The 24853-nt window shown below is 36.3% G+C and overlaps 1 protein-coding gene across 1 annotated transcript in view; it reads left to right on the forward strand.

The window, feature by feature from the left end:
- LOC138714927 (uncharacterized) overlaps positions 1 to 24853 on the forward strand; it is a 285934-nt gene that overhangs the window by 256747 nt on the left and 4334 nt on the right. Inside the window, exons 2-4 of the mRNA XM_069847214.1 lie at positions 104 to 211; positions 2491 to 2655; positions 19462 to 19559. Of these exons, the coding sequence (XP_069703315.1) occupies positions 104 to 211; positions 2491 to 2655; positions 19462 to 19559 (371 nt within the window). The remainder of the gene's footprint in view (positions 1 to 103; positions 212 to 2490; positions 2656 to 19461; positions 19560 to 24853) is intronic.

Below are 24853 nucleotides of genomic sequence, written 5' to 3' on the forward strand. Positions count from 1 at the left end.
GTAATTTACATTCCCCGAGTATGAATTAAAATTCCACCAGGTTGTATTTTAGCGAGGTTTGGCGCACTTTCAGGCTTCCTAATGCCGTGGTCTTTTTTTCCAGCTGGCGTGCAGGGAGACACGGGTTACTTCGGGCCCTGGCAGCTCTGCAAGAATCTCCTGTACGGCAGGGAGAGATGCGGTCCCTCCGTGTCCAGGTTCAAACCAGTCCGTGAGTATTAGCCCCAACATCTCAGGAAGCGACAGTAGGCCTACTCGTATTTATAGGTGTAACTTGGTAATAAATCATTTCAATAATATGATTATCAGGGCGGGATTGTAATAAACTGGCTAATCCATTGAAGATATGGCAATAAATCATGATGATTCCAACACTGTATGAGCTACTTCTTTTACCTCTGAGATGAGAAACTACTGCCCTATTTTACTATTTCAGAATACAAACTCTTGTTGGGATTTAAAGTTTAAATACTCCTTATGATAAGATTGTCTTCTTCCGCCAGTTAAAGGATGGGTCGTGACATTCCTTTTAGCCGCGTTTGTGGCTCAAGCGTTAGAGCGCTGGTCTTTCAATCAAGTCGTGCCAGGTTCGAATCCCGGTCAGGTCATGATAAAATTTGTGATAGACAAAGGAGATGTTGCAGGGATTTTTTTCCGAATACTCCCGTTTACCTCTATCATTTCACCAACACGATCCGTCTTCCCCTCATTTCATCTACCATCTGCAATAGTTAAGAGTTCACTATGACAAAGTCTTGTGGGTAGTACGGGTTTCCGAGGCTGATAACGACCGGCTTGTGATTCCGGGCTGCGGGGCTTATCAGGTACTCGTCTAGAAATGAGATCTTAGGCAGGATGGCCCGTCTGTCAGCATACTATTCACGAATTCCATCCAGGCCACCTGTCGGACTTGGACAATGACCTTAGGCTATATACAGAATGGAAGTGAAATAATCCTACAGATTATAGGGATTATAAAGAACGGACACTGAGCGAATTTTCCTGTGTTTTGTTTCTCTGTGCGCCGGCATTTGGTTCCACTTTCAAGCGCTAGAGGTTAGTGTAATCGAGCACACGCTAAGATAATAATTGAGTATAGAGTTGAGACACAGGGTCCAAACATCGCCTACCTTATTGCATAATCCAATAACGCTTTGCTTCAAATAAATTCAAGTTAACAGCTATTCCTTATTTTAAGTGACAAACTAGTTGTAATCATATTTTTTTATATTTTATATATAATAAATTATATTATAAAATAATATAATACATTATAAAATTATGTATCAAATTCGTTTAATATTTGTATACAATATAATATAGGTATATGGTTTTACTTCTCATTGGAGTTTTGTTTTTCCATTTTCAGCGCTATCAAATTATTACATATTTTAATTGTTGTTGGGGTCAACATCTCAACTCTCATTATAAAGGAACTCTAGAGTCTGCACATTACAGTTAATGACGGTTTTATTATTTCATCGGTCCAATTTATTTTATTTAAGTACATAATGTACCTAGATATATTAATTGTATGTGTTATATTTCCGCTGTGTCAACTGCTAGCTGATGTGATGTCAGCGCCAACTCTAGGAAGAAAGCAGAAGCTCACGCTCAAACTGGTTTGAAGGTCATTGAAATCAGTCCTGCTACATCAAAGGCACCGACGCAAAGTGTCCATACTGTATAATTATCTATACGCTGGGGTACACTTAAATGAATAGAAAACTTATATCACGTTTTGATATTTAATGCATGATTAATTAGAAAATTAAGTTTGAAGTTCCAGCAGTCTGGCAACATCGCCGCTAACACAGTCCTCTTTCTCCTCGTAATACACATGTAATAGAGGTCAACGAACTCAGGTCTGTTTCCGTAGCTGAACTACTGTCCGTTACTCAGGAGAAGACGAGCGGAAAGAATGTGACCTTCTTGACTATCGCTGTTGATTATTATAAACATCGCTCAGATTAGCATCCCAGTAGCCAGGTTATTACTCGTGCAGAAAACATGAGTAACAATGCGTATGGAAATTAAAGCTAAGTTGAACAGAAGGAGCCCTAATGTTTCCGCTTACTACATTACAAATATTGACGTGTTGTCGTACGGTATCTGTTCACATCCCTTCCTCTTCAGTCCGCTCTCGTCTTCTCCTGAGTCACCGACTGTACCTCGCGCTTTCGTCTCTGGTTACAACGTTGCAATCTGGCAAGAGGCCTTCTCTTCCACTCAGCCAGAGAATAAAAAGGAAATACATGGTAATATAATGTTAATACAAAAGAAAACATGACTTTTTTCTACAAAATCCTTTAAATTGGCTTAATCAGACAAACGGCGTGTCAAAAACCCACTTCTCGATACGATGTTTTCTTCCCTTAACTTTTTCCCAGCTTAAGTAACATTAAGCTTATTTGGAGACACTGATTAAAAAATAGTGTATCATCAATTATGTTTCTGTATTGCTGCTATCATGTCTGATTTATGTTTCAGTGGCGGTATGGATAGCGGGACTTGTGGCGTCGTTAGGAGTCGCCATCTTGGGTGTGTTCTGTATATTCAGCATCTTTCAGTTAGCCATGGTGGTGTCTCGAGAACGTGTAGTGATGTCCTACAGTGTCGCTGTCATCGCCAAACTAGCCCTTGTTCTTCTGGCCAGTAAGTAACAGTCTTGATCTGAATAGACAGGTTTTCGAACTATGGTATACAGTATTATGCCCTTTAACAGTGTCAAACCTCCCTTTGTGTCGTATTTGAACCGTTTAATGAATATACAGTTCTATGTAATATATGCATACATTTTTATCTGTGCTATAGCTGGAAAGCAGGCCGTGTTCCATCACTCTGCCTGTTAATATGTTTAACTTCCGCCAGAATAGTAGAATTATTGAATTATTGTTATTAATACGTTAACAATAATAATCATTCATATCATATCAGTTACTGAAAAAAATGTACCTGTATTTAGACATAACTGTTACCGTAAACTTTGACATGTTTTAAGAGTTTAATAAATAGAGCTTTTGTAACTTTCATTGTTGTCGCGTCGCTGTTATTTCCGGCGTGACTCCTCCTCTTTGCTTACGTCTTAGGAAGTGAAGGCTCTATAAAGTCTAGGTAGGTAGTATCGTTCGCCATTTTTGTTCTTTCGTTGCCGAGCTACCAGACGAGGAATCTATTTGCCACATCGTTAAGCATTATCATGTCGTAGCTCCTATTATAATAAATCAAACGCACTGTAATTGAGCAAATAATTGAGTGGCAAATAACGTCCTCGTGTGCTTTCTGCGAACGCCAACGAAAGAACCAAAATGGCGGGCGATTATATTATTTATCGAGTCTTACGAAGTGCATAACGTCATCAGCAGCGAATGACAAGACGTACACGTTTAAATGTAACCGATCTGCAACGTGATTGGCTGCCGGAAATAAGAGCGACAGGACTATACAATGCAAAATGTTTTATCATACCAAATTATCCTTAGGCTATAATCCTATAATGGTGTGATTTCCGCAGACTATATTAACACTGAATATTTAAAAAATATCCCTTCTTTTGATGTCAATGTAGCCCCGTGTTTTGATGTTACTTTGACATGCCATTTGCTTTCGTTGGTAGTTCAAAGTTTGCCCTCTCAATGGCCTACTTTGACGCAAACTTTTGTTTTTTTAAATATTTGAACATAAAAAGCAAAGAATCGTGGCTTATTTTGGATTTATTTGAACTTTATTAATAACGCAATATAGTAAAAGTATATGGAAATAAGTGGTAACGAAAATAGCACATCAATAGAATTTTTTTTCAATGTATTTTGTATAATTAAGCGCTTCCTTTTATGATTGATGTAGACTTCTCATGTGTTTGTGTTGCTAGTTGTAACTGTCGTAAAATTAAGTTTACATTTCTCTTATTCATAACATCGACAGAAAAAAAAATGTTAAAAATGTATTTATATTATATTATCTCAAGTTGATTGAAAACTTTAACCCTAATATACTCGTGTAAAATAGGGTTTTTATGTGGAAAATAAAAAAAAAAATAAATAAAAAAAATAGAACGTATAGAAACAGGATTGTAAAAATTGCAAGGCACAAATTAAAGGGCAATAATGTTTCGCGTCCAGGTATCTGTTTCAGGTGCACTGCATTGCGTGGGATGTATGTCCCATTTCTCGATTTAAATACACTTCCATATCACAAAGTTTAGCAATAATTGCATATTGACCTTGTCATAAGTGAAATGACTCATATGTTGCAACGTGAGTGTGTCAATCTGTATGACTCAGCTCGCATGTCATTATTATCGAGCGCTGTTGTTTGTCAACAGGTGATTAGAGCCATAAATAAATCATTAACTGCAGGAACCTCACATGTCCACTTGTGTAAATTTTTCAGGAGACACAAAAAAAATCGATTATCTTCAAAAGTGTTTGGTATTTGAAGTGGCTTTTTTTTTATCAAAGCATAATAATTAGTTCTAGAGTTTTACATACATGAACTTTAATTTTTTCTTTAGTATTTTCTGGAAAAAATTCTGAATTGCCTGAACATGTGTTTCTGCAATTCATGACTAGTAACAATCTTTTTGTTTCTTTAAAACAAGTTTTAGGTAAAAAAAGACGAAGAAGGACAATTTTCTTTGTGGTATAAAGAACTTCACATGTATATTTAAGCTAAAAAAATTGAAAAAGCACACAAACATACAAAAATACAAAATTTTGTGAATATCATATTTAATTCTTCAAAATGCCTCCAATTCTATAAAAAAAAAAACAAAGAAAAGCAAACTTGTATTGTCTTGATTATACATCTTGATTACACAACTTTTAACACTGTATCACTTCGGAATATGTATGATAAGAACTTTCTTGTGTTAAATTTTAACGTCAATTTCAAAACACATACACTCTTTGACTCTACACTACGAACGCACCCTCACAGGAAACAAGAGGCGCCAAGACCAACAACGACCAGTTGTGAAGATGATCCAAAATAGGTCGAAACATGTTGGTACGTTAAAATTTAACACAAGAAAGTTCTTATCATATATATTCCGAAAAGCAAACTGATTTTTTTTAGTTTAAAAAAAAATATTCCACATGTCCTGTGTTTGTGGTGTTCCTACAATTTCCTGCAATTCACTGTAACTTATTGCCACTGTGAAATTTCCACTGAGCACTGGACGTGTGAGATTTCTGCACTATTCTTGAAAGGCCTATGTATGAATATTACAACCATATGGAAAACTGAATTTTAGAAAAAATGTGACTTGCGGTGTTTCTGCAATTCACGATCCAAATGCTAGCTCATTCCGTAGGAAGACTTGCAGGAATAGAAAAAAAATTGCAATTCGGAACCGAAGAGATTGCGAGTAGAAGTTTACATAAATTTTCCTTATTGTTTTAGGTCCTAAATTCGTCCCTGAAGTGGTTTATATATATTTTGAAAACTCTGTACATACACACTGACTCCAGAATTAGGTTTTACCGGTTTTTTCGAGATATCAATGTATAAGAAAGTCACCTCAGTGGTGAAATTACCTTTTGTCGTCACGACGCTAAATGCATTATTCATAGCGCACAGTACAGGTATCTATTGAAACGTGAACCAGTTGTGTCGCTGGTTGTTTTACTCGTATATCGGAGTCGGTGATAGCGAGGTTAGTCCGAGGACTGACGCGAATGCCCACGTTTCACGCAGTCGAGATTTCCTTACAGCAGTAAAATTTTTGGAAATATGCAACATTTTTTCCTCCATTACAGTATCTTGTACAGTAATGAAAATTGGTATGTGTAAAAGGCTGTCCTTCTGCTATATGATTTTTTTTTCAAAATTCAGTTCACTGTGCAGTGATGAAGCGTTTCCCTCATAACTCATAAACTTGTTAACTTTTCCATGTTCTCTCTATTTTATTATTTTATTTTATTGCTGAAATTCATGTTTACAATATACTTTCAACTACATTCCTTAATAAATAATATTTTTTTTTTATTTTGTGTTAGAAGAAAATACTGATATGTGACCATTTTTTAAGAATTTGTTTTTATCAGACAATCCATCAAAGGTAGAGAAGTGATCTTGCATCATATTGTAGTACGATGAAAGAGTAATGGAACGGAGAGAAATTCTCTCCGGCGCCGGGATTTGAACCCGGGTTTTCAGCTCTACGTGCTGATGCTTTATCCACTAAGCCACACCGGATACCACCCCGGCGTCGGACAGAATCATCTCAGATTAAGCTCCAACTCTTGGGTTCCCTCTAGTGGCCGCCCTCTGCACTACGTCATAGATGTCTATGAACGCAGGACCGAAGTCCACACATGTGCTGAGGTGCACTCGTTATGAGTGACTAGTTGGCCGGGATCCGACGGAATAAGCTCCGTCTTAAATCACGAAGTGATTTACGCATATCATATATATTATTTTAATGTACCGAAGTACATATGATATTTCCATGCAGATATTCTGCGTCATCATACGATGAAAGAGTAATGGAACGGAGAAAAATTCTCTCCGGCGCCGGGATTTGAACCCGGGTTTTCAGCTCTACGTGCTGATGCTTTATCCACTAAGCCACACCGGATACCATTACTCTTTCATCGTATGATGACGCAGAATATCTGCATGGAAATATCACATGTACTTCGGTACATTAAAATAATATATATGATATGCGTAAATCACTTCATGATTTAAGACGGAGCTTATTCCGTCGGATCCCGGCCAACTAGTCACTCATAACGAGTGCACCTCAGCACATGTGTGGTCTTCGGTCCTGCGTTCATAGACATCTATGACGTAGTGCAGAGGGCGGCCACTAGAGGGAACCCAAGAGTTGGAGCTTAATCTGAGACGATTCTGTCCGACGCCGGGGTGGTATCCGGTGTGGCTTAGTGGATAAATCGTCAGCACGTAGAGCTGAAAACCCGGGTTCAAATCCCGGCGCCGGAGAGAATTTTTCTCCGTTCCATTACTCTTTCATCGTATGATGACGCAGAAAATCTGCATGGAAATATCGTATGTACTTCGGTAAATTAAAATAATATATATCATATTGTAGGTATGACATGAATAAATACACACAAAAAATTTCATCACAGAATGTTGGATAGTTTTTGAGTTATGTGGGAAAAACTTCATCACTGCACAGTGAACTGAAGTTTGAGAAAAAAAAAATTTGATAATTGTTTTTAAATCATAAAAATATATTTTTTTTTTCATATAGCAGAAGGGCAGTGTTCTACACATACTAATTTTCATTATTCTACAAGATACAGTGATGGAGGAAAAAATATTGAATATTTCCAAAATTTTACTGCTGTAAGCTGTACCTAACCCCTTAAACCTCCTCTCAATTTTCCTTCCGGCCTTTCTTCTTACTCTCATTTCTCTTCTTCTCTCTTTGTTCCTCTCAACGTTTTCCTCATATTTCTTCCTCGTTCTCCTCTCCTTCTTTGCCCTTGTCCTCCTCTTCAGTTCATTTGTCTTCTCTTCTGATTCCTTCTAGTTGTATTTCACTTGCATGCTGTTTGGAATAAGCCAGAGATCTGTAGTTTTATTTAGTGGAGTTAACTTATTTTTAAATACGCACAGATTATCTCAAGCCTTGGAAACTTGAAATCGTTATTTTTAATTATTCATTATACAAAACGCATGACAAGATATGATGACTCTGAGTTGGAAGGATTTCAACAACACTAAAGTTCAATGATGTAGTTTGTTCAACAGTATGTCCGACGCTTCTCCCAGTCTGTTGATTGGGCCACGCGCCAACTGTCACAAGCTGTGATCTCATATTTAAATGTCAGGATGTGTCACATACTCATGAATAATTTCACTTCATTGCTCGTTGGTTCTCCGGTGCCGCATTTTGATAAAGTAAGAGAACTGTTCAATTAACGGTCTTTCTTAAGCCAAGGAAGTTGATCAGAGGATAATATATATAGCAGTGTTTTAATTGATTATTTTATGACGTTTTATCAACTGTAATGGTTATCTAGTTTCTGAGTGAAATAAAGGTGGTAATACCAGCTAAATTAAGCTAGGGTGCATTGCCATAAGCTACCTAGCATTTGCTCTTAATGGGTTGACGGAAACTCCCGGAAAAACCTCAACCAAGTATTTGAACCCGAACCCACTTATTTCACAGCCAACATGCTAACCGTTACTCCATAGCGGTGAACTAGAGCAGTGGTATAATGATTATAGTTGTTAAATAAGTGCCTACCATTTGTTTTTTTTTTTTTTGTTTTTTTTTTTTGCACTCAGTTTTTGTTAATTCATTTCCGCTTTGTCATTTCCAAAACTCCATTGCTATTCTTTTTTCCGGTTTGCCTTCTCCAAAACTCGATTGCTATTCTTTCTCCTCTTCGTCTTTTCCAAAGCTCTATTGCTATTCTTTATCCGCTTTGCCATCTCCACATCTGCAATGGTATTCTTTCTCCTCTTTGTCTTTTCCAGAACTCTATTGCTATTCTTTATCCGCTTTGCTTTCTTCACAGCTCAATTGCTATTCTTTCTCCTCTTTGCCTTTCTCACAACTCTATTGCTATTCTTTTCCGCTTTGCTTTCTTCACAGCTCAATTGCTATTTTTTCTCCTCTTTATCTTTTCTACAGCTCAATTGCTATTTTTTCTCCTCTTTACCTTTCCCACAGCTCTATTGCTAATATTTCTCCGCTTTGCCTTCTCCACAACTTCATTGCTATTCTTTCTTCTCTTTGCCTTTCTCACAACTCTATTGCCATTCTTTATCCGCTTTGCTTTCTTCACAGCTCAATTGCTATTCTTTCTCCTCTTTACCTTTTCCACAGCTCTATTGCTATTCTTTCTCCGCTTTGCCTTCTCCACAACTTCATTGCTATTCTTTCTTCTCTTTGCCTTTCTCACAACTCTATTGCCATTCTTTATCCGCTTTGCTTTCTTCACAGCTCAATTGCTATTCTTTCTCCTCTTTACCTTTTCCACAGCTCTATTGCTATTCTTTCTCCGCTTTGCCTTCTCCACAACTTCATTGCTATTCTTTCACCCCTTTGCCTTTCTCACAACTCTATTGCTATTCTTTTTCCGCTTTGATTTCTTCACAGCGCAATTGCTATTCTTTCTCCTTTTTATCTTTTCTACAGCTCAATTGCTATTCTTTCTCCTCTTTAACTTTTCCACAGCACTATTGCTATTCTTTCTCCTTTTTATCTTTTCTACAGCTCAATTGCTATTCTTTCTCCTCTTTAACTTTTCCAAAGTTCTATTGCTATTCTTTCTCCGCTTTGTCTTCTCCACAATTTTATTACTACTCTTTCTCCTCTTTGCCTTTCTCACAACTCTATTGCTATTCTTTTCCGCTTTGCTTTCTTCACAGCTCAATTGCTATTCTTTCTCCGCTTTGTCTTCTCCACAATTTCATTACTACTCTTTCTCCTCTTTCCTTTCTCACAACTCTATTGCTATTCTTTTCCGCTTTGCTTTCTTCACAGCTCAATTGCTATTCTTTCTCCGCTTTGACTTCTCCACAATTTCATTACTACTCTTTCTTCTCTTTCCTTTCTCACAACTCTATTGCTATTCTTTTCCGCTTTGCTTTCTTCACAGCTCAATTGCTATTCTTTCTCCGCTTTGACTTCTCCACAATTTCATTACTACTCTTTCTTCTCTTTGCCTTTCTCACAACTCTATTGCTATTCTTTTTCCGCTTTGCTTTCTTCACAGCTCAATTGCTATTCTTTCTCCTCTTTACCTTTTCCACAGCTCTATTGCTATTCTTTCTCCGCTTTGCCTTCTCCACAACTTCATTGCTATTCTTTCTCCTCTTTGCCTTTCTCACAACTCTATTGCTATTCTTTCTCAGCTTTGTTTTTTCCACAATTCTCTTCTTTTTGTTCTTTATTCTTCTACTTTCATATCCAGCACTCTCCCATCTTCATCTTCTTGTTCTACTCTCCTCTACTATTCCTCCTCCTCTTTTTTAGGCTTCCGTTCTTTTTGTTCGTTAATCTTCTATCCTTTTAGGCAATATTATCTTCATTCTTTGTTTTCTTTCCCTTCTCATCTCATATCTTTTATATCTCTTTGCCACTTCTCATTCTTATTTCTACTCTTCTTCCTTTTCTTTCATTTTTCTCATTTTCATTGATTATACTTTCTTGCTCCCTGTCTCCTCGCACTCATTCTCTATTTTCTCTCCTCTTTTCACCCCAGTTGAGGTTTCTGATTTGAAAATAATGTGGTAATAGTAGCAAGATCTTTAATTGTGATTGCTTATGTTAATTAGGCCACTACAGGCCTCCCACAGAGGCGCAGAATCCTCACCCAAGTTAAGAATGCAGCCGTTCTATTTTCAGTTATGTGCAATTGTCACCATAGCGGATTTCAATTTCCTGCCACTATAATGGCTGCATTGCGAATGGGGGCGTTGCCTCCCTCATACGCCCTGCCGCTAGTTGATATACTTCGTCCCAGAGACGAAATCCAGGAATGCAAGACCGTAATTACCGTATGCACAAACTTTAGATTTATGAGGTATGCTTCTTTTACCTTTTTATTAAAATATGAACGAACACGAATGACATTATTTTACTTCAAATATTGAATTTGAAAATTTTCAGCGCATTAATTTTTATAAAATTTACTTTCCCTTCTGCTTCGTTTTCTCTTGTTTTTCTTCTTCTCCTGCTTTTTTTCTCATACCTTTTATTTTCCTTTAAGAATTAGGTCCCGTTACAGCTGATCAGGATCCTGCTCTTTTAAATTTATTTTTATTATCTTAAAATGCTTCGTAGAAATATCCAATTTTTTTTAAATATTTAATTTTTTACTCCTAGAGAATTTGGAGAAATTCATTACGCTAAAATCACTGTGCCATAAACTTAAGTTATTTACCAGATTGATAACCTAATTGACCTGAGATTATTAAGAGATAATATATGAAGGCATTACATAACTCATTACGAATATACGAATATTAACTTATCTACCGTTTCAGCTTATTGCATCCATGTCTGCTGTGCGAAACATCGAAACGTTTTTTCACATCTAATGTTGAAACTAAAAAATCGACTTCTCGCTTATGAATGTTAGGTTAGACTTAACTTACCCAAAACTACATGTTAAAACAGTAAACATGGAAACAGCCAGCTCTAATTATTTTTTGTCCGCATTAATCTTCATACCTGACCAGCCAGCGCAATATGGACGTCATATCTGACCAGCTAGTGCGTATAATATACTCGTAGATTGAGAAGAGATTGAAAGAGAGTAATATTCGCTTACTGACAAATAGTCTCCTAAAAGCTTTTGCCTCTTGCTCTCTGGTTCAATAAATTTGCTTTGAGAGCTGGGAGAAGTTTTAATAGCCCTCCGCACTAGTCCTTCAAGAGCGGCGGGATGTATTTTGTTTCTTGGCTTCGCAGAGTAAAGCCCATCTCAAAAAGTGGGCAACTCCACAGTTATTGCCGAGGCCATGTACAGAGGGAGTTGCGTCCGTACCCTTTGTGATCGTCATTTCATTAAATTAAGTTTTCAATGTAAAAATTGCTTTGATGTTTTTTTGGATTGTAATAAAGTCCAGAACGGTTGTACCGTGCTGTCCTCTATGCCCGACGAAGGGATTATTGACTCCGCATAGGCATCAGGTTCTTTTTTTTTTTCCTCTCATGCGAGCTATCCCTGCCTATATAGGCCAGTACTGTATTTCTGTATCTCCTGCCTTTATAATACTCTGTGTATTAATTACAAACAGTACAGTGCACATTGTAGTTCTCTCCTCGTAATTGGTAACATAGAAATCTGAACGATACTTCTTTTTCTCTGAGTTGCTACGCAACGTATGTAACAGCTTTCATTACTGCTACAAAATCAAAAGCTGGCTTTATCACTTAATTAAACGCCGTGATGATTAGTGTTTCCCCAACTCTCTGATATGGTTAAGTTCGGGGGAAATAAAAATTTAGAAATGTTACGCACGGAATACTTCAATTAATAATGGAAACGATGTGAAAAAAACGTTTATTGCCATGCATCCAATATCGACACATACATTTCACACCTGTGGAGTAACAGTTAGAGAGTCTGGCCGCGAAACCAGGTGGCCCGGGATCGATTCCCGTTCGGGGCAAGTTACCTGTTTGAGGTTTATTATATTAAATGAGCCGTTCAGAGCAGAAGTGGTGTAAGTAGCATTCATTAATATTCTCAATCGAAATCGATATCGACTTGTATTATTATCTTACAAATTTCTCTAGAAACTAATACAAAACTTGCAACTCTTTCTGTTGCGGACCAAAGAGCAATAAACGCGTTTGTTATGGAAGGAATTTCTTCCTGCTGTAAAGCTAGTAAACGACTTAAAGTGCACTAAAGGAGCTCTTTGCTTAGGTCATGTGTTATGGTGTGTTTCTTTGCTGAAAAAGGAGTTAATATTGCAGCTTCCATATCCTTTACCTTAGTAAAGGAAATGCAGGTGGCAAGAATGTACTTTTATTGATTTATATCAGTGCCACAGTGTGAGCACCCATCGAAAAAATTAGAAGTCGGCGTCTATGTACAAATTTCTCAGTAAATCGAACCAACTGACGAACCTCAGCGACAAGAATTTTCATTTTAGTTCCTAGACCGCATTAACTAGCATCAAGATTTTATTAGTCAAGTTATGTTTTCTGATGAGACAACTTTCCATTTGTCTGGGAAAGGTTACAGGCATAATGTCCGAATATGGGACTATCAAAACCCCCGTATAGTCACTGTCTCATGAGATGTCAGTCTATAGCCCCATTGTCCTGCTTTAATATTCTCATAGTCATATACTTTCTATTTCCTAAATGTGTTGTTTCCTGTCTTTCTCTCAGAATCAAGGTGGCTGTTAACAGCTTGCACTTGGCATTGAACTTGAGTAAATAATACACAGCCTTACATCATCGCAAGAAATATTATTGAGATTTTTCAGCATCACATTTAAAACACTATTCTCGCCGATGCATGTATAAGCACAGTCTAGTAGCCTACATACACTCACGAAGCTTGAGTTGTTGAGGGTACTAGGAACAATAGACTGTGCCGGTACTATTTCGCATTGTCTGTAATGAGGCGATAGTAGCGATCCTAGTGGTTAGAAACTATCTATGGATACAAATTCCCTACGTATTGAGCTTCGTACTGCAGCCTATATACCAGACTGTGGTATAATTGTAAAAAAAAAAAAAAACATATACCACACGCAATTATTTGAGTCAAGCATGTGATGATGTTCACGGCTTCAGTACCAAAAGGTTCCGAGATAGTCAACGATTTAGGTAGATTTGAAATGTATATTTAAAGATTAATATTTCAATATTTATTTTCCAATGAATTCTGGTTCATTGCAATAATGATGTCAGATCTCTACTTATACTGTTTCTAAAACTGTTGTTTATGTTTTCTATATTAAATATACACTCCCACAGTTGAAATCCTCTTTGATGTGATGATCTGTAACAAAAATTCTATCTCTATTGGCATCTGCTTCCCGGAATGCTATTTGATAACTCCATTTATTACCTTTACTTAACCTATTATTTCCTTGGCGCTTAATTAAAAGCAAACATGAACGTACACAAGGTTCGCGGACCACAGTTGTTATGCCCCTGAGCTGAGTCACTCCTACACACAGACGTTTTAATGTGCAATTTGTTGAAATACTGGAAAATTTAATTTAGTTGTAGAACTCGGAGTTAAAGTTCTTGTGCCGATTTGTGTCCGGCAGGTAGGCGTATGCTTTGTGTTGGTCTTCACTTTTGGCCCCCAGTCATTCTGCAGCCGGAATTAGATTCCTCTCGAGAGGTCGATTAGACGCGAGGGCACCCATTTGGAATACTTGACTTCTCTCCGATGACGGAGATTTTACTCTTTCGCTTTGGGTATTACATTGGTGTGAAATTTTTAAAAGGGAAAACATGGCCGTGCAACGTGCTTTGTGTTTTTATTAAGTGTGTGCATACAACTTACAAGCAAAGATTCTGAGGGGGGCAGATAAAAAGGTTAAATTTTTTTCTTCCACCATGTTAACAATGTCAAAAGAAGTGCTTAAACAAATTTTGGCCACTCGATTGCAATTACGAGGCCGTTCAGAAAGTGATTTTCCTTGTGGCCGTTTACAGAAAAAAAACACAATTGCTTGGAAAGATTTATTGAAACAGATATAGCAATTGTCGCGCTATTTGTCAACATATCTCCCACTGGAATTGAGACATTTGTCATACCATGGGATCAATTTTTGTATGCTTGTATCCTTGTGTTGTAGAAGTCCTGGGATCGGAACCAGCGTTTGACAGCCGTCTGCACCTCTCTGTCGATCTCATGATATGAAAAAGTCTCAATTGCGGTGGGAATATGTTGAAAAATAGCTCATTGCTGTATCTGTTCCAATAAATTTTTCCAATGAAATTGTGTTTCCTTTATGTTAACGACCTCTGATGAATTTATTTTTTACGGCCCTCGTAATTGCGGTCGAGTGGCCAAAATTTGTGTAAGCACATCTTTTGGCATTAATAATACGGTGAAAGAAAAAAAATAACTTTTTTATCTGCCTCCATCAGAATGTTTCCTTGTTAGCTAAGACAGAATTAAAACATGTATATCAGAATAAGCAAGTAAGCAGAGATTTATCTTCCTTCTATAGTGATTGGATGTGTGTTTTTCCAGCGTTGTCTTGATTAGTAGTCTAGTACCATAACCAGGGAATTCCTTTATTTGCGTATTTCCTCCGCAGTTCCAAGCTACAAACCAGGAAATGGGCAGGAAAGGAATAGGCCTATTTGGTTAGCGGACATTTCGTCCTACGTTTTTCGTCCAATGATACATTTCGTCCAGACTTATTTTGTCCATGTCCAGGTTATTATTTAAACTCTGTACATAGACCGATTGTCTGATAATCATCAGTACTAATATTTACAATTGAATTACTGTGTTTCATATGAATTAATTTCTTGGAGAGCCGTTAGTATGGGTCTGTGATAAGAAAAATAAATATAGCACATGTCCCTTTCATTCATTCATTCATTCATTCATTCATTCATTCATTCATTCATTCATTCATTCATTTATTTTATTCCATAGATCTTACATGAGCAATGAAGCTTTAAGATGTGGAACATGTCAACATTTTACAATATTACAATTACAATTTTTACAAATTTTTATAGTTTTACAATTTAGTAATTTTCTACAATTTTTACAATGTTGTACAATTTTTTTTTACATTTTTTTTTACATTTTTTTACATTTTTTTTACATTTTGGCGAGATGTAGTGAGATGAAATGAGGTCCGAGGATTCGCCAAAATATTACCCGGCATTTGCCTTTTCGGTGGGGGAAACCTCGGAAAAACCCAACCAGGTAATCAAATCAAAAGGGGTAATCAAATCAAAGGTGTTGATGCCAAGGACTCGCCATAGACCATCCGGCTTCAGTCCCACGGCTGTGGAAAACCTCGGAAGAAACCAAAGTCCAAAGGGGGATCCAACCCAAGCCCGAACGCAGCTCCGGAACAGCAGCCCAGCGAGTCTGCCGACTGAGCTACATCGATGGCTCTACTAAAAGTATACAATACATAGCCAATCAGATTATTAAATTTACAAACGCAAACGATCATTCATAAGTTGAGCTATATTATAATACAAAACAATTTAATTAAATTTAAGGTATAAACAATTCAACCAGTTGTGATATACAGAAATTGATAATACATATCATGCAAACTACTTCAAGTTACAAACACAAACAATTTATCAGTAGAGCTATATAGATTACTATTCAATTTAAAGCATATACAATTCATCGGCCAAAACTATACAAATATATACAATACAAAGTAGCATACTTTCATTAAGCTATACAAATTTGTGCAATTAATATCAAGTAGATTAATTCAATTTATAATCATAAACAATTCATCAGTTGAGCTATACATATTACCATTCAATTTACAGTAGGTCTATATACAATTCATCAGTAGAGCTACACAGACTAGTAATCATTTTAAGAACATATACAATTCATCAGCCAAACTATACAAACATATACAATCAAATTAGTTCAATTTACAAACTTATTTTCGTTAAGCTATACAATTCATATGAAGTAGATTAATTCAATTTATAAGCTTAAACAATTCATCAGTTGACATATACAGTACATACAATTCATCAGTTATGCTAAACAAAAAATACAATACATAGTAAACAGATTAAGTCAATATAAAAACATATTTTAGTTCAGCTATATAAAATTGTACATGTCATTTAAGTAGAATAATTCAATTCACAAGCATAAACAATTCATCAATTGTGTAGAAGGTATGAGTATGTAGAAATTTGGTTAATTCTTTTCTGAACCTTTTCTCGTTGTTCTTCAAATCTTTAAGATTATTAGGCAGTGCATTGAAGACTGTTATACATGAATAGCGAACTCCTTTTTTAAAACAGCTTAGACTAACAGAGGGTAGATGAAGATCTGATTTATGTCTTGTATTAAAATGATGAATGTCTTGATTAGTACTGAATTTATCTTGGTTCTTAATATACAGCATCATTAGGGAAAGAATGTATTCACAAGGTAAAGTCAAGATTTCTAAGTTTCGGAAGATATTTTTACATGAGGTCCTTTTATGCACACCGGCCATTATTCTTATAGCTTTCTTTTGTAAAACAAAAACGTGTTTAGCTTCAGACGAGTTACCCCAGAATATTAATCCATATTTCATTACAGAGTGAAAATATGCAAAGTATGACATTTTAAGTAAGTTTATATCACCAATAGTGGATAAGGATCTTAATGCATAACAGGCAGAGCTCAATTTACGAGTAATACATTCTATATGCGTTTTCCAGTTCAAGTGATTATCCAATTCTAAACCAAGAAACTTTGTGCTTATAGATTCTTTGAGATTCAAACACCATAATATCAATATTATCATGGTAAGAGTTTCGTCCTTTGCTAAGCGATGCGACTGATGTCAGATGTTTAAATTTTCGTAATATTTTATTTATTAATAATTGACACTCGAGCATAAACATTTCATGTTAAAGATTAGGAACGTCTTCACTTCTAAAAATTAACGAAAATATTATTTCTTTTTCTTTCTTTTTTCTTTCTCCATGTAAATGTAATATCTACACATGTGTATGTTCAGTTAATCCATGTTCCAGTGTTTGATATAATAATAATAATAATAATAATAATAATAATAATAATAATAATAATAATAATAATAATAATAATAAAACAATGTCGGCCATTATATGCATGGATTCATACACTTCGAAATGTATTATATATCTACTAAATTGCGATTCTACTATGACAATATTTTTTCTAATAACATAGACAATGGTTATTATCTTTGCTGATTCAGCGTCGGTTTAGCGGCAAACAATTGGTATCGTTACCAGAGGTAACTGTAAACAATAGACGAAAATCAGCGTTCCAATTTTGCTCCATTACTATGCAATAAGTGTGAATATATTCGTCTTGAATTTGCTGAAATTATTCACCTTTCTTTCAGTGCTATTAATATGTAGATATAATATTTAGAATGCTGTGCATAATGCTGGCAGACCTCTATTGTAGTATTGGTTTTCCAGGTACAGTCACTATCAGTTATCATTAGGCCTGTCACCTTAATTTACTGGCAACATAGTCTCTGACGGTTGCGAAAAGGTTTAAGCGCATAAAACGTAACGAAGATTAATGTTTGCGCGCAAATAAATCAGTACGTAAAGATTTAAGACTGCATTCCGCGAGTCTCTCTTATTTAGTTTTAAATCCTACACGAGAAGAAGTAATTTAATCTCAGAGATCACTTTCTTTCCACTGCTTTCGTCAGGCCATTTTCCGCTCTTCATTTCGTCACAGTCCGTAAAATAGTGATAACGGTAATAATGCAACGTTGATGGAAGTTGACAGCGAAACACTCGGAAAATATTCCTTCTCAGTACTCCTCAAAAGACCTCCAGGGCTGGAAACTCTGTCCCTTTGATGATAAACTATGAATTGTGTTGTACAGGGACATCATTTTATTTTTACTAACATTTCTAATATTAACCTGGCTATATCTTTGGATTAACGGTTGAGAACCGGAAACATCGTTTGCTACCCCCTTCCACGACTGGAGTTCGATGATACTGGCGTAAAATACAAACAAATCACTTTACTAGGTATAGGAGGAAAAAAAAAAGTAGTTCATCCATTTACGTAAAGTAGGAAATATCGCAATTTTGAGTTTGATAATTTTCACTGGGTTTATATTTAATCAAAATACAGTACAGTATTAACAATAAGTGTTTTTACTCACGAACTGAGTTATCCATTCGGGCATATTCATTATGTAGTGTATATTAAGCTGTTTACAGCACATTAGCGTACAATATAGAGAATGAAGTTAAATTGAAAAATAATCATAATATGGATATTTAAACACATTTTTTAAAATGGTGGCCGTTCATTTCGATACAGGCTTCAGTTCTTTTGTGCATATTATCGCACTATAGACTATTGCATCTAATTCCAATTACCAGTTTCGTCCTTCGTACTAGTAACTCATGTTGAAATAATTCTGTACCTAGGCCTACTCTATGAAAGAGTACCTTACGTACTGTAAATTCAATCTTCACTTCTGCCCGACCCGCACAGATAAAATTACTCAGACATGCTATCTACTGTCCGTCCAAGTGGTTATGTCGCAGGATCATAGAAAGGGGGGAAGTGACGTAACAGTTAATTACTTAACGAGGCCCTTTTATTTAAGTTATTTTAAACAGTTGTATAATATTACGTGGACGTTCAATTCCTAACAGAAATTAATGTTTTCAGAAAAGAACTAAGACAGCCCAGCCACTAGCCTTTACAGAGGGGCAAGCAGAAGCAGGTGGGGGAAATCGGGATGCGACGTAGGCAAATGGACGACAGTACCTGTGCGAAAATATGATCCAATATTGAAAGCTCTTTCGTCACTGGAAAACGCGAACATACACGTATTTCTGGAACTTACTATACTCACTAACTCAGTATTATTTACTATATGCGGCCTTGGTCCTGTGTGGAGGACAGTTGGAACTTCAGTAGTAGAAGGGGTGGGAGTGAAGTACATTCAAAAAACTCAGGTACAATAAAAATTGAAGTAAAAATAAAATGATGTCCCTGTATATGATCAGACCGATAATGTTTATTATTATTATTATTATTATTATTATTATTATTATTATTATTATTATTATTAGGCCTATTATTATTATCATCATCATCATCATCATCATCATCGTTGTTGTTAGTTTCTGCCACCATTATCCATCAGACCCAGAAAGGCCATATTTATCAACAAACACAGCGTGGTCTTCCCTTGACGTGTGTTACCGTCCTTGAGGCTGTGATAACTGCTTCTGATTGCTGATAAGCCGCGTGCCTGCCTCCACCTTGCTCTATTTGACGTTCTTTGTTGCAGCCTTGCTTGCTATCGTGGCAGCCAGTCTGTTCGCGCTTCAGACGGACGACAGAGAAAACAGTTACGAAGTCTCACGAGGCGAGGCTTTCTACATACAGGTAAGAAGGCGAAACTAGGCTAGCATAAATTGTGGTAAAAAGCTTTCTTTGGACTGTTTACAATTCCGTATATATGTCTGAAAGTTACTTTCTTCGGGAAGAGAGAAAGAGGCAGCCCATTTGTTAAAATCGTTGTAAGTTACTATCCCAGTTACTGGTTCCCCGTCTGGTGAAAAAGATACGTACCGAAAAACAGTGTTGTAGTCACATTCACACTAATAAAAATTACCAAATTATAACATATTCATTACAAACAATTATTTCAATTTACTAGTTCCCATGATTATGTACCCTTTGATTCACTTCGTGAAGAAGGTAGATAGAACTACCGAAAAATGCATGCTGTCATACATTTTTCAAAATAAAATAGTCAAAAGGATTTTTTTTAGGATCACTATAATTACGTCTAGCCCAATTGGCTAGTCCAACTATGTAGTATGTAGCCGATAACAAAATTAAAGCCAATCTAACCTCATAAGAAATTGTTTGGGCAACATCACGTAAGCCACCCAATAATGCATAAGTTAGCCTTCGTCAAAAGGATATTAATGTTATGTTTTATTTAACGACGCTCGCAACTGCAGAGGTTATATCAGCGTCGCCGGATGTGCCGGAATTTTGTCCCGCAGGAGTTCTTTTACATACCAGTAAATCTACTGACATGAGCCTGTCGCATTTAAGCACACTTAAATTCCATCGATCTGGCCCGGGATCGAACCCTCAACCTTGGGCATAGAAGGCCAGCGCTATACCAACTCGCCAACCAGGTCGACTTGTCAAAAGGAGCTGATGGATAAAACTATAGAAGGATCTTTTTTAAACACTACAGTAATGAAAGTAGTCAAAAGAAATTTTTCCAAATATGCAGCTGTGTACTGGCACACACTGCGTTTTTCACTGCTTCTTTTTTAAGAAAACTTCTGGGGCGGAAAAATCTCTTGTAGAAGAATTTTAAAATATTAAAATACATGATGCAAACAATGAAACAATTTGGTTCTGTGTGATAGTGAATTGTACATAATCATTCAAAGTTAAAATAGAAAAAGCTGTTGGTTTTAAAATATGTAATTATAATATTGACAACATCAGGAATGAAGAATGGATGGAAAAAAGAAGGCTAAGACGAATACTGTGCTTAAAAACAAATTGCAAAAAATGTGGATCCGAAAAAGGAAAAGAATTACAGGTTATTATTATTATTATTATTATTATTATTATTATTATTATTATTATTATTATTATTACTATATTGATTTCTCCTCGAATTGCATCTGAAAATGCAATTTATAAACAAACTTCACCACCAAATTTTATACACATATACAGATTTACATTTCTGGGCAAGATAGAAATATCTTTACAATGTGTCAAGAGTAAAAAGTATGTATTAGTGTTCTGTTTTATTTTTGCTGAGTTTTTTATTGGAAAAAGACATATGTATTGACATAGACATCAATGGTAAACATTATCAACAGAAATCAAAAGTCCACCCTCCATCCTACACATAATTATTACGTAAAACAGATAAGTCCGTAACAAAATTATAGACCTATCTGCGGCGCGGCAGCATAAAGTGGGCCAAGGTCGACCAGCACACTGCTGGTCTCACGTCCACATGTCTCAGCAGCGGTGAACGATCATCCAATCAGAAGACTATGGGGGTAACATGTAGTTAACATAGAGATTTCCCTCCATCCAGTTGTTGTGCCTGGTTTTAGAAACCAGATTTTTCTACTCACTGTAGTTGTCCAAATTAATCGCGATGCTGGGTGGGCACCGGTCTCGTACACTAGTCGAAATTTCATGAAAATGTGTTCCCCTTGAGGACTCGAACCAGCGCTCATCTCCTATTGCTAGTCTAAGGCATGACGCTTTACCCTATACTGCTACGGATCGGGACACAAAATGTTATATTCGATAATAAATTTAAAAACAGTATGAAAATAATTAAATTAAGAAACACTCCTCCATGTCCATTAAAGCCAGGTTGGTCGCGAAAGTTTGTCCTCCTAAAAAATTAGATCGCGTTTCTAGAAAGTTCAGAAAGCATCGCTCCGGCCGCTTCGCTAATGGTTAAAGTGCATGTGAAGTAGAAAAAGTCTTTTCCATGGACTAGGCTACGGAATTTCGCTATGTAATGGGAATCGACAACATGAGCAGCAAGAATTTTTCCGTAGAATTGAACAAAGTTGCTTTGTTCAAAATTTCATATTTTTCTGTAAGTAGTGTATCTAACGGACATTTTAACATGGTCAACTGAAAATGGAAAAAAGAGTTATTTCGGAAGGATACCTTCACTGCATTCATTTTATTTGCACGCATATCCGCGTGGGTAACAGTTTGTTTACAATAACCAGATCTCGGGGTTTATACATAAAATATTCGTGATTTAAAAAAATATATGCTGAAAAAGAAATTCTAGCCATTTTATACACGATACTTGCGTAAATCTGAAAACCCTATCCTTTTTTTACTTCTGGAATGTGCGTGTACCAGTAACGTGTGACGTAGAAAGAACATTAATTTTCACTGTGTAACAACATTCTTCAGGTCAGACGTAGAAGTTTCGCCAAGAATACTCTCACAATGATTCATTATAGATCGCAAAGTTAGAGAAGAAGATAAACGATGGTATGGTGTCTTACTCTGTCATCGTATCATTATCATCATCATCATCATCATCACCATCGTAATTATAAATTAGGGAGAACACAATACTAGATTATTTAGAAGAGGTTTGAATTGGATTTTTTTATATTTAATATAAAATATTTCACAATGTTTCGAAGGTTTGCCCCCACCTTCATCTTCAGAATGAGAGAAAATAGTATCGTAGGCCTACTCGTTGTGGTCGGTAGCGAGCTGCTAGACATATGACAAGAGTAAGAAGCATTTTACGCCTCTCAGTTTTTCCTTCCGCCTACAGAGGAAGACAGATTTAACATTGGAAATGTTGTGAGATATTATTTCATTTTATTTATTTATTTATTTATTTATTTATTTATTTATTTATTTATTTATTTATTTATTTATTTGTTTGTTCTTTGTTTGTTTGTTTGTTTGTCTGTCTGTCTGTCTGTCTGTCCGTCTGTCTATTTATCTGTTTGTTTATTTATCTATTTATTTATCAATGGTAAAATTTCATTCCAATTTTTTCTGAATCATGGTCATAATAAAATTATTATCATCATCATTGTCATCCTCATCATCATTAGCAAAAAAAATGGATTAGGAAATAGATCTGTTCCTTCTTCATACTATAGCCCAGTGGTCGTCAGCACTCGCTGAAATGGGTAGAGTGCATGGAGGATAAGGAAATATGCTCCGTAGTGCACAAGGAATAGAGAGAGACAGCATAATCACTAGCAGCCACGAATGCACACTAGCGCAGTGTCTTGTCCGCGGGTAAGAGAAGCTATCCCGAGAGTGCAGTGTTCTGATGACCGCTGCTATAGCCGATCCTTCTCCCTAATCATAGGACGACCAACAGCTCTTCGATCTCTCAGTCTGTAGTTCATTAATTTCGTTGGACTTCTCGTATCTGCAGGAATTCTCATTATATGACCGAGCTGTTTATGCTGCAATACATATTATATTCAACTGGCTTCTTATTTCTGTTTCTTTCTTTATAATCTCTTAATGAGTAGCCTGCCACCCTTGCAAATGACTTTAATACACGCATCAATCTAAAGTTACATGTATTGTAATTGCATTTGATATTAGGTATGCTTTTTAGTAAATTCTGTGGGTATTTTCACGCATATTTCAGAATTTGCTTTTTCCCACATCCTGGCTATTAAAAAAAAAGATTAATTCGTCAGTCGTTCATTCCACAAATCCTCCACATAGTTGGTTCGAGGTAAATTTCCGCAAACTACTTAACAATTCTGCACAAAATGTATAATGAAAAAGAATTTGAATAATGTACCATACATAAATCTCTTTTGCTTATCGTACTCATGGAAAAATTTTGTAAATCCTCGCAGTATTGGTTGTTTCCATTGTGCTCCAAGTGCTAATGTGGCAGCTGTGATGTTACTAGAGAAGCATTGCCAAACGTGACGTCGCAGTTAGCGTGTTGTTCGTATACGACAAACTTGAACTTGCGCGTTCAATTGAAGGGTGAAGGGGTGAGAATGATATAGTTCTAAGCCACAAAGATAAAACTTCACAGGAGAGCATGTTAAACGTTTAGGGCCGTATTCATAGACATTCTTAGCGCGGGCTTCCGGTGGATGATCAGCGAACTAACGTTTTTCGTATTCATAAATCAGTGTTAGCGATATGATATGATATGAATCCTGTTTAGCACGCTCGTAGAGCGGGCTAGCGAAATGTCTATGAATAGCACCCTTCGAGTCCAATGGTATTAGGTGCGGTATGATAATTTCTTCAGCGTATATTTCTGTTATTTGTTGTTATTGTCGTCGTCGTTGTTTAGTCTACTGCCCGAAGACAGGTCTGAACCTCACAAATGATACCGGGCACCCGTGATACCAAGAAGACACTACTTATGAGGCAACTAATCCAGGAGATAATGGGGTAAGGTAACCAGTTTCTTTCCTCCTTTCTGTTATTTGTTGAGCAAATTTTATAATACTGTACCTACTAGTACCTTCGCCATATACGAGTATATAAGAAATGAACTCGCACAAGAAACCGTTTTTGTTAAACGTGCGGTTTTGGACATCTCATTATCTCCTCTTCAATTTCATTCTCTTCTTCATCACTTCCGTCGCCCTCGGTAGCATAGTTGGTATAGCGCTGGCATTCTATGCTCGAGGTTGCGGGTTCGATCCCGGCCGAGGTCGATGGCATTTAAATGCGACAGGCTCATATCAATAGATTTACTGGCATGTAAAAGAAATCCTGCGGGACAAAATTCCGGCAGACCAGCGACGCTGATATAACTCTGCAGTTGCGAGCGTCGTTAAATAAACCATAATTTTTTTTTCATCACTTCCTGAAAACCTCCGACATGTTTTTTTTTTTTTTCTGTTAAACTTCACGTAACATCAGTTTAAGGTAAGAAAATACCTTCGTTTGCTAAACGACATGACGTCATTAAAACTAATGCGTTATATAGTGTAAATATCTCGAACTAAATTCTAAACAGCTTTCTGTCCCGTATTTTAGAATTCTAAATTGAGAAAAAACTGAAAAGTTACAATGTCTATTCTATATTACAAATCACAAACATCGCACTTCATCATTGCAGGTGACTGTAGATGGACTATTATGAAACAATATTATTGTGAGTTATTAATTTCTTAAGACGAGTGATGGCAACACCA

Source organism: Periplaneta americana, chromosome 15, assembly GCF_040183065.1.
Source record: "Periplaneta americana isolate PAMFEO1 chromosome 15, P.americana_PAMFEO1_priV1, whole genome shotgun sequence".
In the NCBI taxonomy this organism is placed as follows: Eukaryota; Metazoa; Arthropoda; class Insecta; order Blattodea; family Blattidae; genus Periplaneta; species Periplaneta americana.